Here is a 16,448-nt window from a genome sequence, read left to right as displayed (position 1 = left end):
GAGTGTGTGAATTTTAGAGAAGACAGAAGGTCATTGGTATATAAATATTAAAATTTTATACTACACTTTGATCTTTCTAAGACCTTTCAATATCCTCTTCCTCTCAGAACTACCCCCCCCCTCCAAAAAAAACCCCCTGTTATTTTATATATATATATATATGGAAATTTTTAAGCTTCTATGTATAAGAACAGGACTTTTGACGTTTTCTCTTCCGAACCTTCCAAAATTACAAATTGGAAGGTTTGGAAGAATTTGTTACTTACGCTATGGGCAAGAATTTGCAAAATCTTGCTAGTAGCTTAAGATATTTTATTCTCGCTTTTATTGGATTTGATTCCCAGCATGTCATTCCTATTGGATCAGTAATTTGAATATATTAATAATACAGATTGAATAGTCATAGATATTCCAATAGCCAGAGCATAAGTTCCAGCTAAACCTTAGCAATGCTGTTTCTCCGGCTATTCCGAAATCTAGTTACAGAAGAAAAAGAGGGCTTCATGTAATTCAATAATTATTTATGCAAGGTTAAGAAAATTCAGCAGCCATGATCACTTATATTTATGTAATTTGGAAGTCTATCTATAAACAGATGAATGCCGCTTCAAAATTCTATTCATTGTTTCCTTAAACGCAATTGAATTAGAAATAATGGCTTCGGAACTTTCGATCTTTGTTTTTATGGTTACTACAGGAAGAAGATGCAATTAGTAGAAACATTACTGTAGAATTGCTTGTCAAGTATTTGTTATAAATGTCTGTAATTTAGTTAATCCAATAACGACAATGGTGTGCTTCACATTTGTCTTCACGACATCCCAAAAATGCTTAAAGGAAATAAAATCGGGCTTTCTATATATCCAGCCGTAGGATTTAATGCTAGTAACTGAAATTGCAATGAGAGTAGGCTTAATTGCTTTCGGAGTAATTAAAAAGTAAAACAGCATTATTAAATGCAAACAAATTATTTGTTTCCAGCTCAGAATATATCTCAGAGCTCATAACTGTTTCTTCTAAAAAATCAGGAATTCTGCTTCACTACATATAATATCTGTAGATATGTGAGTGTTGTGGCTAGTTAAGTCCTAAGTCTTTCTAAATTATTTTTCAAGAAATTGCTAATAGAAGGTTTAACCAATACGACTTCTATTCATTAAGACACGTTGTGAATTATTTTCTAAAGAAAACACTATAAATCTCTCCATAATTTAAATAAAATATAAGTAATAATAGATCTATAATTCTGATAGAGATTTTAATTAAGCTTCACGATAAAATAATCTTGAATGAGCTTAAATTGAGAACTAAGAAAAGACGTTAAAAAAAACTTTTTTTAAATGTAAGGTATATTTTGTTTCATTTATATTTGTTTAAAGAATAAAAAAAATGAGGAAAATAACAAAAAATAACGACAAGGAAAACATTTTCTTACGCTTTTGACATATTTTTCACTTAATAAACTATTTGATTAATTCTGCAAAAAAAAAAAAAAAAAAAAAAAAAAGAGAAAAAAAAACGAAAGGGAAAAAAGGAAAAACGATATTTTAATAAAAATTTCTAAAGAAACTCTCTTTAAAGCTTTTTTTTATTTCAAATTTTGTTTACTTTTTTAAAATACTGAACTGATTGGGGGTGTTTATTTTTTAACATATTTGAATGTACTATAACTTCCTTTTCTTCTTTAAAAAATGTTCCGTTTTTTTTCAATATTGAAATAGGTTTCCTTAAAATGTAAAATTTCAGCGATAAAAATATTTATTAAACTATTTTCTTGTAAGTGTCCAAATGAGATATTACCTATCTATATAAATATTTTGATTTTCCTCTTCCTATAAAGAGATATTCGGACTCAAATCTTTGCTTTCCACTTGTTGATAGATTAAAGAGCTTGGAAAATACAGATGAGGGGGGCTACACTGAAGTTTTTATAAATCGTATTTACAATGTGTATGTAAAAACAGCTGATTCTTTCCAAGTTAATTGTGCGATATCACCACGATATTATTTGATTTTCTGAATGCAGGACATATTCTAATAGTGTTGTTGGGTATTTTGTGCTAATAGGGATAAGTATGCATATTTTTACAGTTGTTGCCAGTTTTATTCAACCAGAATAAAATCATAATTATGTTCTTGTAAACATGAAAGTTGGGTGCTATTTGCTTCAATGCTAAACAATGCATCCGAAGAAGAATCTAGGTTTCATAAAAGCACAAAGAAATTTATAAGTTTCAAATGAAATGTAAAATCAGTTAGAAAATGTTTCTTTTAATATGAGAAAGTTCAGAGGGTTATGCACTAGATGAGAAGTAACTCATAGTGTGTTTACAAAATATAGCTTTCATTCGATAAAATCGTTTTACCGATGAATTTCTGATTCTAAAATCAATAATGACGGAATTCGCGGAGAAATATTTTAAAATACATAAACATACAATATACAAAATTTTTAAAGAATAGCAACAGCTTCAGAATATAAATTTCAATCTTCTTCCTTCCAACGCTACGGGCTAGAAAAAGCTAAGAATGTTTGTAAAACATAAAACACAAAGTATACCATTACAAACGCACTTCCTCACACTATATCAGATTGAAAATCCAATTCTTCTTCAATTATTCTTATCATAATAATATGGTAGCACTATGCGGCATACCAGTCACATTTTAACCCACCTAAAAATTTCATTATCTATCGCTTATCTGTCCTAGATGAAGTCTACGTTTAACATAGAGTGTAGGTAGATCAGCATTTGCAAAGAAGCACAAAATCCAACTCGTTTCTCTGAAGGGTGTATCATATAAGATCTGAAGTTGCTGTTACACATGTGGGCTACCGATTCTGAAAAATCTACGAGGGTGTTATTTATGGCCTACGGTTTTGCAGTCACTGTATCTTGTAGGCGATGTTGAGTAGGCAACAGGCAAATGAATCCACCAATATGATTCAACTCTACAAACGGGTTGGGCTCGCATTGAGTGCTCTGGCCTTTTCACCACCTCGTATTAACACCTTGTAAGAAAAAAAGAAACGGTTACGTGTTGTGGTAAGCTATCTTCAGACATTCCTGAGACGGAACAAGCAGGACAGAAAAGTTTCCAAAATTTGGACTTCTTGGAAAAGCTGATGACGTGTCATTGTGAATGGCCATTTAAATATCTGTCAAGGTCATAGGATTTGTAATACAAGGGTACGAATTTTGAATCATATATTTTATTTATTTACTTTGATAGCGCACATTTCACGATATGCTAATATATTTAAAATGTTTTATTATATAGCTAAAAATATTTGTTTCTGTATGTATATATTTAGATGTGTCCGCTTATATACCATTTCTGATAGCAAAAGGAGGTATTTAATTAAAACCAGTTTTATGAAAACCTTTTTTTTTTACTTCGTAGATATTTTTTAAATGATATTCATTATCAGTTAAATTTAAGAAACTGAATATACGCTTTCAGAATACAAGCTTGACATTTAATATAGAAAATGAATCAGCTATGCGATTTCAGGCGGTCAAGGGGCTTTAGAATTTTGTGGTTAATGGATTTTCTCTGATAAAAAAAAAATCTTGGATTTTGCCGTTATGAGTTTATGCTCTAAGATGCATTTCCTTTTCATTTCATTCCGTTGTCGCATAGCAACGAAATGATTATTCTTTTTCAAAAACACTGACTGAAAATATCACAAAATGCTTAGAATCTTCAGTGGCTATTGTTTCTCTTATTAATGTTGAAGCTGCCTGAAAGTTGCTAGGGTTTCCCGTTTTCCTAGTTTCCCGCAGTTTCAGAATTTAATCTAATTCTGAACTTCCATCTCAACGTGAGGATATTTGATTCAGGGGTTTGTATGGTACTTAGAGTTCAGACAGGTCACGGAAATGATGAATTTACAATGGAATTGAGTTTCGAACATGCAGTCCTCCTATCCCGATAAGACCCCAAACAGTGCTATTATGATCATTTTAAGAATTAAAATGCATCTTACTTGAGTATCATTAACTTATCCGTCTTACATGCATTAAGTAGCAGCATTATTTAAGAGTAAAACGATTAATGTTAAAATTATTTTTAATGGATATTAGGAAATTTGTTTGAAATATATACCAAACTTATAACGAATTAGATTAAAATTGGAAGTCGAAGATTGAAATTAGAAGCTAATCAATAAGCTAAACTTATAATCAATCCAATTCATCACAAGTTTAACTGAATCATTTCAGTCAACTATCTTTGTTATGAAATTCACTATGATTAAATTATTGACGCAGCCACTGCTTTAAAGATGTCTTTTTAAAGGAAAATCTTGTTGACTTTTGACTTGTTTTAACAATTTTTTTTTTTTTTCGTTATTGATTATTTTTTTCATTGTTGATTTTTTAAAAAATTTTATTTAAATGTCATCAGAATTTTTAAAAAAAATCAACTTTTTAATAGTGTTTTCTGTTTAAATTAATCACGGATTTTAAAAATATTTCTATTTTTGATTTTATTAAATTTTTAATTATTTTAAATAAAAATAAATTTTATTGAAATTACTTTCTCTTACTTTTCTATAAATTTATCTTATCACATTCATTCATTAAATGTAGTGACTCATTAAGAAATATATCTTTATATTTATAGAAAATTAATATCTAATTTTCCGTTAAGCATTTCACTTTATTTATTTACTTTCTAATATTTATTAAAATACGAAATTGAATCATTTGAAAAAAATGAAAATTATCTTTGAATTTGAATGCCCAGATACGAAATACATAACTTGTTTTAATCAAATCTTTTTCAGTTCTTAAAGCTCTATACATTCTTTAAGAAATGATATTTCAATATTTTCGTCAAGTATGAAGAATAAACATAGAACAGTTTAAAAGGTTATTTTCAAAAGAAACTAACGTCCTTATTTGTTCAATCATCGCTAAACAGTAAATTCCTGCACAAGAATCTCCAATATTTCCCTCAGATTGTTTTTTTAATTCTTTTTCTTTCTTTTTTTCTTTTTTGCAAATAATAATAATAAAAAAAAATCATTATTATATTTCCCTCACGCACTCTTCATTCTTTACTCTCGTTTGTAAGACAGGTTGTGAACCCGAGTCGATAAACCGTCAAATCGAACTACCTCTAAAAGGCCACGCAATCCGAAAATACGAAGATCCTTAATCGGAGCGATTATTATTCTTGTCACGCAGCATAGCTCCGCGCTATGTTTTGCCATGAATGGACGTTGCGGAGAAATAATTTTGGATCGACGATTCTTTCATAAGAATGGATTGAAGATGGTGCAACAAGAATCAATGAATTTGCCCAAAGCCTGTTTAGAGGTCAACAGAAGAGCCTGGTCGAGGTCGGAGGAGAGAGGGAGGGGGGCTACCAGCGTATTTTTCTTGTTATATTGATTATTGGCATAGCATTCCAGGGATGGACGGAGATTTAAGATAAGTTTAGACTGGAAGGAAAAAAATAAGAGGAGAAGAGAGGAATGCTCCATTCACTACGTAACCTCAACGAAAGCGTCTTAAACTTATCCAATCATCACTTCAGAACAGAAAATAAGTAAAAGAAGTGTTGCTTGATGATACATAAATAGGATTATTATTATTTTTTTTTTATTTAACTGTACGGTAACTTTCAACAAAATGTATTTAACATATGCGATAAGACATAGAAATGGTGAATGGTTGCCAGGAAATGGGAAATTTTTCGCATCCTTCTTATTATATGTAATGAATTGATTCAAATAAAGGCGAAAAATATTTTGTGGCATTTTCCAAGACTTGTGCACAGCACATTATTAAAATATTTCTTGCGTATAAAAACACTTTTGTTACAATTAAAATGCCGGTTTTTCATAAAAGTATTAATTAACACTCTTAGGTTATTGACGAAAGATACGAGTTTCTTAGAGTCACTGATTCTTAGAAACGCACACTAACACCCTTGTTTCTTAAATGATCACAACAGTGATTCAGTTCAGTTTTGAGGAATGTAAGAATAGAAAAACAAGATCAAATTTCATCGGCTTGTGTCTGTTTCTTCAGATGACCAATTATAAAGTCCAGATAATGCATTATGGACAAAATAATATGTTTTGTAAATAGTTTCTATACATAAAGTTATTTTGTTAAATTTTCTACGCTTAGAATGATTTTGTTGAAAGTTGCTATATTTAGAATTTTTGTTGTTGCTGCTGAACCCAGTTTATTATCAAAACAAATTTGACGGGATTCGCCCTTCTGAATATTTAATTCTCAGGACACTTCAAAGAATGTTATCATAAGCTGTTCATCCTCATACCAAAAATAAGTGGAAATCAGGGGAAAAATTAATTTTTGGCACATTAATATTATTTTCTTTTTAAAAAATGAAATTAATCCTCAGATATTATCTTTTTAGCGTTACCTAGACTGCATTCTGCGCAACTATGTTTTTCACCCATTCGCTTAAATTATGCGTCAATTAAAGTCAGCTTTTCCACAGATATGTTACAATCTTAGTAATTAAATTATGAACTTTAATTTGTAAGACGAAGACAAAGATATATTTTCTTGTCGGATAGAAATTGTCCAAAGAAAATTAAATCAAATAGTAAGTTTTAAAGTGAAATAAAAATTAAAATACTATCTTGTTTTCCCTCTTTCTCTATCCCCTTCTTTACTTTTATTTTTAAGCTTTCCAACTTTTCAATATTAAAGTGATTAAGGATTTTTATGTTATCTAGTATGGGATGTTTTTTAATAATAAGGAAAAAAATTATAAAAATAATTTACAATTAAGCTGTGATACCGGAATTTAAAAAAAAATGCAAAGTGTATGTGAAATGTGATTTTTTTTTTTTTTTTTTTTTCTTCAAAAAGAGAAAGTATATTCTACTTTCGAAAAATGAATATTTATTTAAAGGTGCTTCAAACATTTTTATTTTTGTTATATATTAAGTAACGTTGATGCAAGATGTTAATGTAAAATTAATTTCTCCACAGAAAAATGAAACATTCTGTCCAATGCTAAAATTTTCTTCAACGAACATTGCGGGATACTAGCAACTTTTGTCCATCAGAAATATTTCCCATAAATCTTATAGAATATTTCTTTCTTAAAGAAAAAATTCTTTTTTTTTTTTTAAATACGATTTTTTTTTCTAATTGTAGTTTATTAGTAAAAAAAAAATACTAAAATTCATTTTTAATTAAAGAATTTCACTGATGCTTGCTGAATAAATATCTCAAGGATTTTTTATGAATAATTGTTGGTCTGTGCTCCCCTCCTTCCTCCAAAAAATCTGAAGTCACTACCGGGTGCTAAGATCAAATAAAACCTGGATATTAACCCCCCCCAACAAGAAACTGATTGTGAAAAAAAAAATAAAAAAACGTTGAAAACAACCATGAATAAAAATCAGTCACACTGTCTAAGTTTCAAACATCAATACAGTAATTCATTTGGAAATCACCCATACAAGGATGAAGGACGGGAGTATATAGCCTCCGGTGTCAGTCTTGATAGAGGGAATTTCGAAGATGCTGTATTAATGTGTTCATTTTATTTTTTAAGCCAATTAACACAAGGATTAGAGGTGGTAAAGTTTTTCCTGATCCCCTCATAATAATGGCGCTGTTTCATAGAATTACGTCCGAACACCACCATGAACGGAAAAAAAAGTTTTCTTAACGATCTGTAACTTCTTTATCTTACTGTGTTCTTTCAATTTTGCCGGCTGGCATAAAATAGTCCAAAAGTACCAGACACTTGAGGAATTTTTCCGACTGTCTTCCCTCACATAAACAACCCCATGTTTACCCCCCCCCCCAAAGCCGTAGGGTAAAGAGAACTGAGGGGCCTCACACAGATCAAGGTTTCGCTTTTTTCCCACGGAGAACCTGATTTTGGATAACCGGAAGTCCTACGTCACGATACTCGTGACGTCAGACAACATTGTTACCGTTACTCGAGGTTTTCGAAGTTTTCTATAGTAAAAGCAAAACTAAGCTGGGCAGGTCAACACTCTGCATGTGTAGCTCTGCTTAGTAGAGCTTTTCCTTAATACTGAATACCTTTAATTATTAGGAAAGACTTGTTGTGGTTACCTCAATGTTCCTCGGGCTATATTAGAAAAAGAATCCTACAGGTATTCGTAGTTCTTTCTTTTCTTTTTCTGTAGGAAAACAGGATTTTTAGAAATTATTTACCGGTTATTTACACATGTGTTAAAACTTGTCAGATATTTTTAGTTGAAATGCTATGTTTCTGGAATATATTATATATTATATTCTGGAATATATTATATATTATATTCTGGAATATATTATATATTATATTCTGGAATATATTATATTTTATACATCTTATGTATTCTTTCAGTCAATCTTCCTCAACATAACATTAAAATAAATATTCTTCAGTTGAGAATGAGTATGTATAGTTATAAATATAGATATGCTTATAAATATACTTATTTTAGTTTTTGTGGAAATTATTTTTATTATATTCTTGGTTATTATTGATTCAAAATATTTTTGATGAAGTAAAATAGATGGAATGCTCTATGTAAGATTTTTAAACATTAATTTATAAAATACTGAAGATGGAGAATTTAATACTGCACCGCTTACGGAGAAAATTTATTCATACGATAACTGCATAGCAATTGAATGAAATTAAGAGATTGAATGTGTCATTGATTTCCTTTATTCTCTCGTATTTTAGAAGTTTTCAAATAGCAAAAAAGGAATGTTCTGATTCTTAAAAAAGTAAATTTTTTAGTTCTTACACCAGTAATGATTAAATTTCACTGTGATAACTTGTAAAAAATATAAAAAAGATTACAGATTTTTAAAATTTTGTTGCAATTTTAAACAACCTTAAAAGATACTGTGAAGTAAAATATAAGATTTTTAAAGACATTTTAAAATGTTTAAGTTTTGATTTTGTAAAATATAAATCACATGATCACTTACATATTTATGTAATTCTAAAGATTTAAGATTTTTATATTTACACATTTTAGATGAGCAATAATATTCAGTTTTATACGATATTAAACTTTGGCGAAAGGAGAATCTGTAAGCAAAGTAAAGTTCATTGAAGAAATCCAAAACTTTTGTAACACATTTTAAGAATGTAATTCTTATTTATTTAGTCATAAATAAGGCCATCATTTTTGTCCTGTATATATCATATGAAGCCCAGAATTTTACTGAATGGCTTTGAGAAAATATAATGGAGTTCGTTCATATGACGAAACAGCCACGAGACTCAACGAATTGCGCGTTGTCTAGCATCTAGCTGAATGTTATTTCACAGTGTGGTGCGATTTCATGCCTTTTTTTCTACTGCAGTTAATCACAGTGGATTCGGAAATTAAACTGGCGAGGCGCAATTTCTGTCTGTCATGTGAATATGAATTAACTTCATTATATTTTAAAATTATATTTAGTACTTCATTATATTATATTATATTTAGTACTTCATTATAATTTATTTAAATAAAAAAATAATATATTACATATTAGAAACGGGCTAAAAAGTATAAAATAAATGTTAATTTTAAAAATTTACAATCTGAGTTTCAGGGCAATCTTTATGGGGTTAGGAATTTGTATGAGGTTATAAATAAAATTAACAATCACAAATTTCCAAAATAATCTGTTTGTGCTTGGGATAAATTATTTTATAATTTTTAGTCCATTTTAAAACCTTGGTATATTATTTTTTTTTTTACTTAAAAAAATTATTTTCTGCTTTTTAGTCTTATGTGTGGGAAATCGATTGCAATCGATTTTATACCAACTTCCTGAAGAGCTAACGACTTGATGTGGCACCATTTGTCGGTAATGAAAGTTTTTAATCGATAGCAAAATTTGTACTGAATAGATAGCCTAGAAAACGAGTTAATATTCCTTTATCATCCAACTCTGAGCTCTGTTTAAAGTTTCAAATCTCTACCTCATCGAAAAGTTAATCTAAAATCGATTGCAAAATTTGCACCGAACAGACAAACAGACAGAGTAAAAAGCAAGTTATTAAAAACGTATTAAAATATCAAAAATCTGACCTGTAAAGCGCCAAAACCTACGCATGCATATATATATTCTCCTACATTATTAGAATTTATCATGAATTAAATGCTTCATTTACTTTTCTGTTTTTTCAAGTTTTTACAAAAATATGGTACCGAATTTTTTTTCGTTCGAATGCTATCACGAGAGTGAAATATTTGAAACGCCTCCTTAAAGGAATCAGTTAAAATATTTTATTTTTTTATACCACAAAAATCTTTATTTTTTCAGGAAAAAAAATGCAGAAACAACGACCTGTATACTTGTGAAAATCTGTAATATGAACTATAAAAAAATATTAAGAGCTTTTAAAATCAAAGAATAAAAATAAAGTTCAATTTGAAAATAAAATTTCATTTCATTATTAATTATTTTTCAGCCTAAATTCTTCACCACAGTCGAAAAAACTGCAAAGAGAGGGAAAGTCGTCAAAGTTTTGATAATCATCACAAAAATATATTGATTGAATAATGCTACTAATTTACTGCCGAAAAATCCTTTCTTTTTTTGCTCTGATGCAAATATTAATAACAATTAATGAATGGTAATCTTAAACATCCGGAATCGATGAAAGCCACATTTCAGTTATAAACAATTGATTTCATTCTATTCTATATCAACAGTCTTAGGAGGAGTCTTTTACTGTCATTGATTTCTGATTACGAAAGCATTAATGTCAAATATCCTGGATATGTGCGCCATTCTTTTTGTATTGTGTAGAAACTTGAATGAAAAATAGTTGTAGTTCTAAGAAAGCGCGCATAAAATGCCCAAATATCACAATAACTGTCTGAATTGAGAAATTGTAAGCAAATAGAATGTCGAAAGACAAATATATTATGACTCTTTCGACAGTGCATTTTATTATTTAAATTGCTATTCTTAGTGATGAGGTAATATATCAACATCGCCTTATTTCTTGCACCAAAAACAATGCATATTCATGAACAAATTATTTTATTGATGTTTTTTATTCGAATTTTATTTCAGTTCCTAGAAATCAATTATTTTTAGAAATTCGAATTGATTGTATGAACACAAACAAAGGAGTTTTTTTTTTTTTTTTTTTTCCCGATGTTCTTTGAATTTTCAATTTTTTTTTTTTTTTTTTATGTCGTTTAAGAAAGCTAAAACCTGATAATCTTTCTATCGGAAAAAAATTGGTGAAAATATAAATTAGAATTTTCTTGTATGGAAATGAATGCTATTTAATGCTTCTATTTCAATTAGATAATTCTAGAATTTCCAATTTATGGGTTGAATGAATTTTGAATAGTTCTTTTCTTTTAATTATACAGAAAATTCGTCTTTCTACTTCTCCGGTCTACATTCTTTTCATCCCAACAGTCATTCTTACATTGAGAAATTTGCGTCTTTCAAATAATGAAATTATTTATTTAGTTAACAAATGTAAATAAAAAAAAAATTATTTTTGAAATAAAATTTTTGCATTTTGCAGCATTTTGAAATACAAGTCATTTCCATTTTAAAAACAGATATTAATTTAAGGGTGACTTTCACAATAGTCCCCTTCGAAAAGTTTTTCTTAGGAAAGCCCTTTCGAAATTATATATAGTTTCACTTAAGTATTCGCACAACAATTGACGTATTGCATCCATTGTTAAGTAACTCTGCAACTAATAGATCTTAATTATAATTTGATAGTAGAGCAATGATCCTTAGTTTGTGAAATCCGTAATGTTACGAAGGAAATGAACACACGTGTTGTAGTACATTATTGCTCCCTCTTGTACCTCTCAACAAAAACGCAATAATCACTGAAACATTTTGTTGTCTCGATGTCCTCTCAAGGAAGGCGCCCAGGGCCACTTAGCGCTCCCTTTCCCTCACTACGTCAGTATAAGAGAAGAGATACCTTAGGAAGTCAAGAAAAAATACAAATTTTTTGAAAAAAGGTTGGAAAAGAAATAAAATAGTTCTTGCATCTTAATGCTGTAAAAAATGTCATCTTTAAAAATAGTAAATGCACCAAGACAGTCAAAAATTCTCCAATGTAATTTTGATCTGAAAGCTATTTTACAATTTTAAATGCGACCCCAAAAACAATAGGAACCGTAGAAGACCCCGACTACCCTGCTAGTTTAATGGAATATCTCTTCGACCGATAAATGACCAATGAACCTTTGCTAGATGAAGGCAAATGCACATATTATTTAGTTGATATATATTGCTTTAGTACATTATTTTTCACCAGTAGGTTTGTGTGTGTGATTCTCCCACCTACTCACTATCAGTTTAACAATATTTTAAAAGTAATTCTCAACATTTATTTTCTTGTCACTAACCAATTCATTCCAGCCGAACGGAAAATGAAAAACTATTGAACTTAAGAGATTCAAAAAAAAAAAAAAAAAAAAAATCATTGTTAATTGTTCAGTTTTATAAACATTCTAATTACTTTTTATACATAATGAAACAGGAATCTGACCAATTGTACTTGACAAAGTATTAATATTATAATTATATTTTATCATTCATAGAATTTGCATTTTTTACGTACTTATTCATACGCCAGTCAGAATAACTTTTTTAATGACCTTCTTGCGCCTTCTCTCAGCTAGAGATCCACGACAGCCGCCAAGTCTACGTAGTTGGAAATCTGCCACTGAAACTGCATATGAAATGTAGGTTCATTCCATTCATTCGTTTTAATTGCAGATGCCTCCAAACAGGGAAAATTATTTCTTGGACACCCTGTATTTAAAATAATTGGCAAAAACCAAAGAATCAATTTTCCAGCCCAAACAACTGAATAATTTAACAAAATTTTATTTTAAATGAAAATTTATGACCCCTAGCTATGTCACCAAAGGTTGCATGCCCCTCTCTTTTCGGCATATATCTCAAAAACACTTCTTCACTGTATATTTTCTATGGAGATAAATCTTGACAGAATTCCCCAACTCCAATTTTTATTTAAATGACATCTATCTCAAGCGATATCTCAAAATAAAACCTTGTCAGTCTCCCAGACTCAGCAAATGAAGAAAATAGTTGGCATTCAATTGAAATTAAATCAGTCAGTATTCCCTTGGAGCCAGCTGGGAGCTGAAGATAGCCAGTTTTAATTTGTAGCTAACTATACTTCATAAATGACTATATGAGCATTGAATTCATTATCTCATGATTCAATTCATGTTATATTCATTGATTTTTAATTTAAATCTACATGAAATTTTTATTTAAATAAATAAAAAATTAACCTTTCGGGAACTCATTCATTCAAATTTCGAACTGAAGCAACGTTTTCTTGCTTTTCAAATCCAACCTCGTTGGTTACCCATTTGAAAAAGTCAAGGCTGATTTTATGAAACTGAATAATGACATCATGCAGTTGAAAGAGACACACCCCTGCAGTTACCTGCAGCTGAGGTTACTTTGGTATTTTGGAAACGGAAGTTACTGACCCATGCATCTATTATATTGTATGCAAACCAAACGTTATAAGAGGCGAGCCAAACACTTCTGAACAATTATATAACAGTTTACGGTTCTCGTGTTTTAAGGAAGAATTTTCTGCAACATTAAACATGAAAGAAAAATTTTACATAGCATTCTTTTCTTTTTTCACTTGCTGTCGTGAAGAATTCGTGACTCTCGTTCGGTGGAATCTATCGTGAAGAATAGACTGTGAAGTTTTTGAGATGCTTCATTCAAATTGCATTATGACTTAAGAGTGAATTGGTTGAAGCATTATTTCAGAGTGACGACTGCCTTGATTGTTACATGTAGCAAGGAAATGCTCGTCAGCGTGCGTTCTTCTGTCCATTGTGTCACTTCTTTCCCGTATGTATTCGCTTTTGCAGCTTTTTTTTAAAAATAATTACATATTATAGCTTTTTTTTCTCTTATCATCGTGCTCTTTTATTTAACTCTAAGTTAAATGGTTTGTCTGCATTTTATCAATGTTTCAATATAACTCTCTACTGGTGTAAAATGCTCTTACTGTATTTTCTTATTTTAAACTTATCTTAATTTATAGACATTGTAAATTATTTACTACAGATTACACACACCAGAACGCTAAAATTTGAATTCGGTTAGTTGTCTCGAATATATATAATATAGTGTGTGTATAATATTGCTTTCGCTTTTTGAGCATTTGAGAGTTGATGGTGTGTCATAAATGGCTTCAAATGCTATTTTTTATTTGTCGCTTTTTAAGCAACTAAAAGTTGCTGAGACTTTATAAGTTTACTTATTATAAAATAAGCAGATTAAATTAAAAAATTTTGTATCATTATGATTCTGTGCTTTTTCTATTAGTTTCATTACCTATAATTTATTTAAAGAACATGAATTTTTTATATAATTTTTATTTTTTATTAATTATAAAGATTTTATACTCATTATTCTTAATGATTTTACATATTTTTTTAAAAAAAATTAAATGAAGCATATAAGAAATATACCTAACATCTCTAAAACAGATTTGTTTCTGGTAAAAAAAATTTCTTTCCCCTTTTTTGTTGGGGGAAGATAAAAAAACATTGTTCATTTATTTGTTGTGAATTGTGAAATTAAATTAACAGCAAATATAATGTGAGAGCAATGTTAAATTTTAATTTGCTAGCAGTGTTTTAGTACAAATTGAAATCAATCGGTTACTAATATTTTCCGAAAGAAACGTTCTCTCTTTTTTTTTTTTTTTCCCCTTCTTTTATACATTTTTTTGAACATCCTAACTTTAAATATCATTTTGAACTGCTGAATTACATAAACTCTAAATATATAATTCTTATTGTCTGTTTTTTTAAAAAAAATTGTTCTTGTATATTACCTTTCTACTAAATGTGCCTTTTATTCAAATAACAAAGCACTTTCAGGTTTTATATTAGCAGCAACAAAAGTTTTTAGGTTTTTCTTTTTTTCTGTTTATAAAAAGAAAATTCTTTTATATATCATATTTCTTTCTTGCTGTCATGAGCAGGGGAGTAGGAAAAATTCTAAAAGAACTGTCCTCTAGTACTCTTTTCTCAGCCTTTCCCTCAAACCTTTTATTTCCTGCACACACAAAAAACGAGAAGAAAAAAAGAAGTTTGCAGGTGTTCATTGAGAAAGAAATGACCCCCCCCCCCTTCTCATGTCACGTTGTGCTTAACGGTGGCCGAGGTTATTTAAATGGCACGGAGTTGTAGGAAGAGGGAAAATTTATTTTCCGTGAAATTCCCTACAATAACTTTGAACCCCCAAATGTGTAAATTTGAAGTAAAATCGTTTTATAGACAGCTCAAGAAACTGGGTTAATTAAATTAGTCGACTTTGTTGTTTTTTAATGCAAATACATATTTTGTTCTCCTCTCTTAGCAATAGTGTTGCAGAATTAATTATATTGAATTAATACCCATAATTATATTGAAATTACCCATTAATTACCCAATACCCATTATTACCCATAATTATATTGAAATTTTTTTAAATTGCTTTTATTTTCTTTCTTTATAGATGAAATATTATAGATATTTTTACTCTTTTTTTAAAAAAAAAAAATATATTGACAGTAAATTTAGGAAATACCAAGAAAAAAAAAATTGGAATCTATTAATGATAAATTTGGGGAATGAAATTGGTTAAACGCTAAAGTTAGAATCATTGATTTTTTTTTTTTGTTTTGTTTAATAATATTTTTAAATGGGGATGGGGAATTGTTGTTAGAAAATAAAAATTATTTATTTTAGCTGTCTTCAAAGAATCCTATGTATAACACTGATAACTGAAGTACATTGTTTAATTTTATAGATTTTAAAATAAGTAGAATTCACATATCGTTTTTATTATTTAAAATACATCAATACGATCGATATCGACTAATTTCAGCAAATATATAATTCTGGACTGTCAGTTATTTTAAGATTTCATCTCTGAAGTTTCTTATGATTAAAATTTCGCCAAAAGCATCATTTAAAGATTTTATCAAAAATAATGATAAACTGTTCATTTATCTATGTTATATGCAAACAGAATTTTTATTGTTGATTTTAATAGCTTCAATATTTTCAAATTTTCATTTTTTATTTTTAGTTGAATTTACGCATGAACACCTGCACCTAAAAGATTAACCTTTGTACTTGGATGGTGCTTCTCATTCGCCTTTCAAAACGGTGCATCATTTTGACGTTTTATTTATTTATTTTTCAATTTTGAATGTTAAAAACGCCTACAGAATGGTGAAAAGATGTAGATTATTTTTTTAGGGAAATTCGGCTTAAAACAATTATATATATTTATTTTTCGGAACAATAAACAAGTCCTTGCATTAGGTGAATAATTATTCATCAGATTACTTTTCCGAGTGTAAAGGATGAAATTATACATCTTTGCGCATTTCATAAGCATTCTTTGTATTTAATGGAATTTTCACAATAATAA

At 29.1% G+C, this 16,448-nt stretch overlaps 1 protein-coding gene across 6 annotated transcripts in view; it reads left to right on the top strand.

The window, feature by feature from the left end:
• Positions 1-16,448, top strand: part of LOC129960605 (uncharacterized) — a 238,245-nt gene that overhangs the window by 130,205 nt on the left and 91,592 nt on the right. Inside the window, exons 1-2 of one of the 6 annotated variants that reach the window (XM_056074119.1) lie at positions 7,996-8,128; positions 9,749-9,830. The exons of 4 other annotated variants lie outside the window; for them this stretch is intronic. In XM_056074119.1, the coding sequence (XP_055930094.1) occupies positions 9,813-9,830 (18 nt within the window). In that variant the 5' untranslated portion in view covers positions 7,996-8,128; positions 9,749-9,812. Of the gene's footprint in view, positions 1-7,995; positions 8,129-9,748; positions 9,831-16,448 lie in introns of those variants that run through there. One more of the 6 variants, XM_056074121.1, reaches the window with a different exon arrangement.

The sequence above is a fragment of the Argiope bruennichi genome, chromosome X2 (assembly GCF_947563725.1).
Source record: "Argiope bruennichi chromosome X2, qqArgBrue1.1, whole genome shotgun sequence".
NCBI classification, from domain to species: Eukaryota; Metazoa; Arthropoda; class Arachnida; order Araneae; family Araneidae; genus Argiope; species Argiope bruennichi.
Note: the sequence above shows the minus strand (reverse complement) of the source record. Positions and strands in the feature narration are given on the sequence as shown.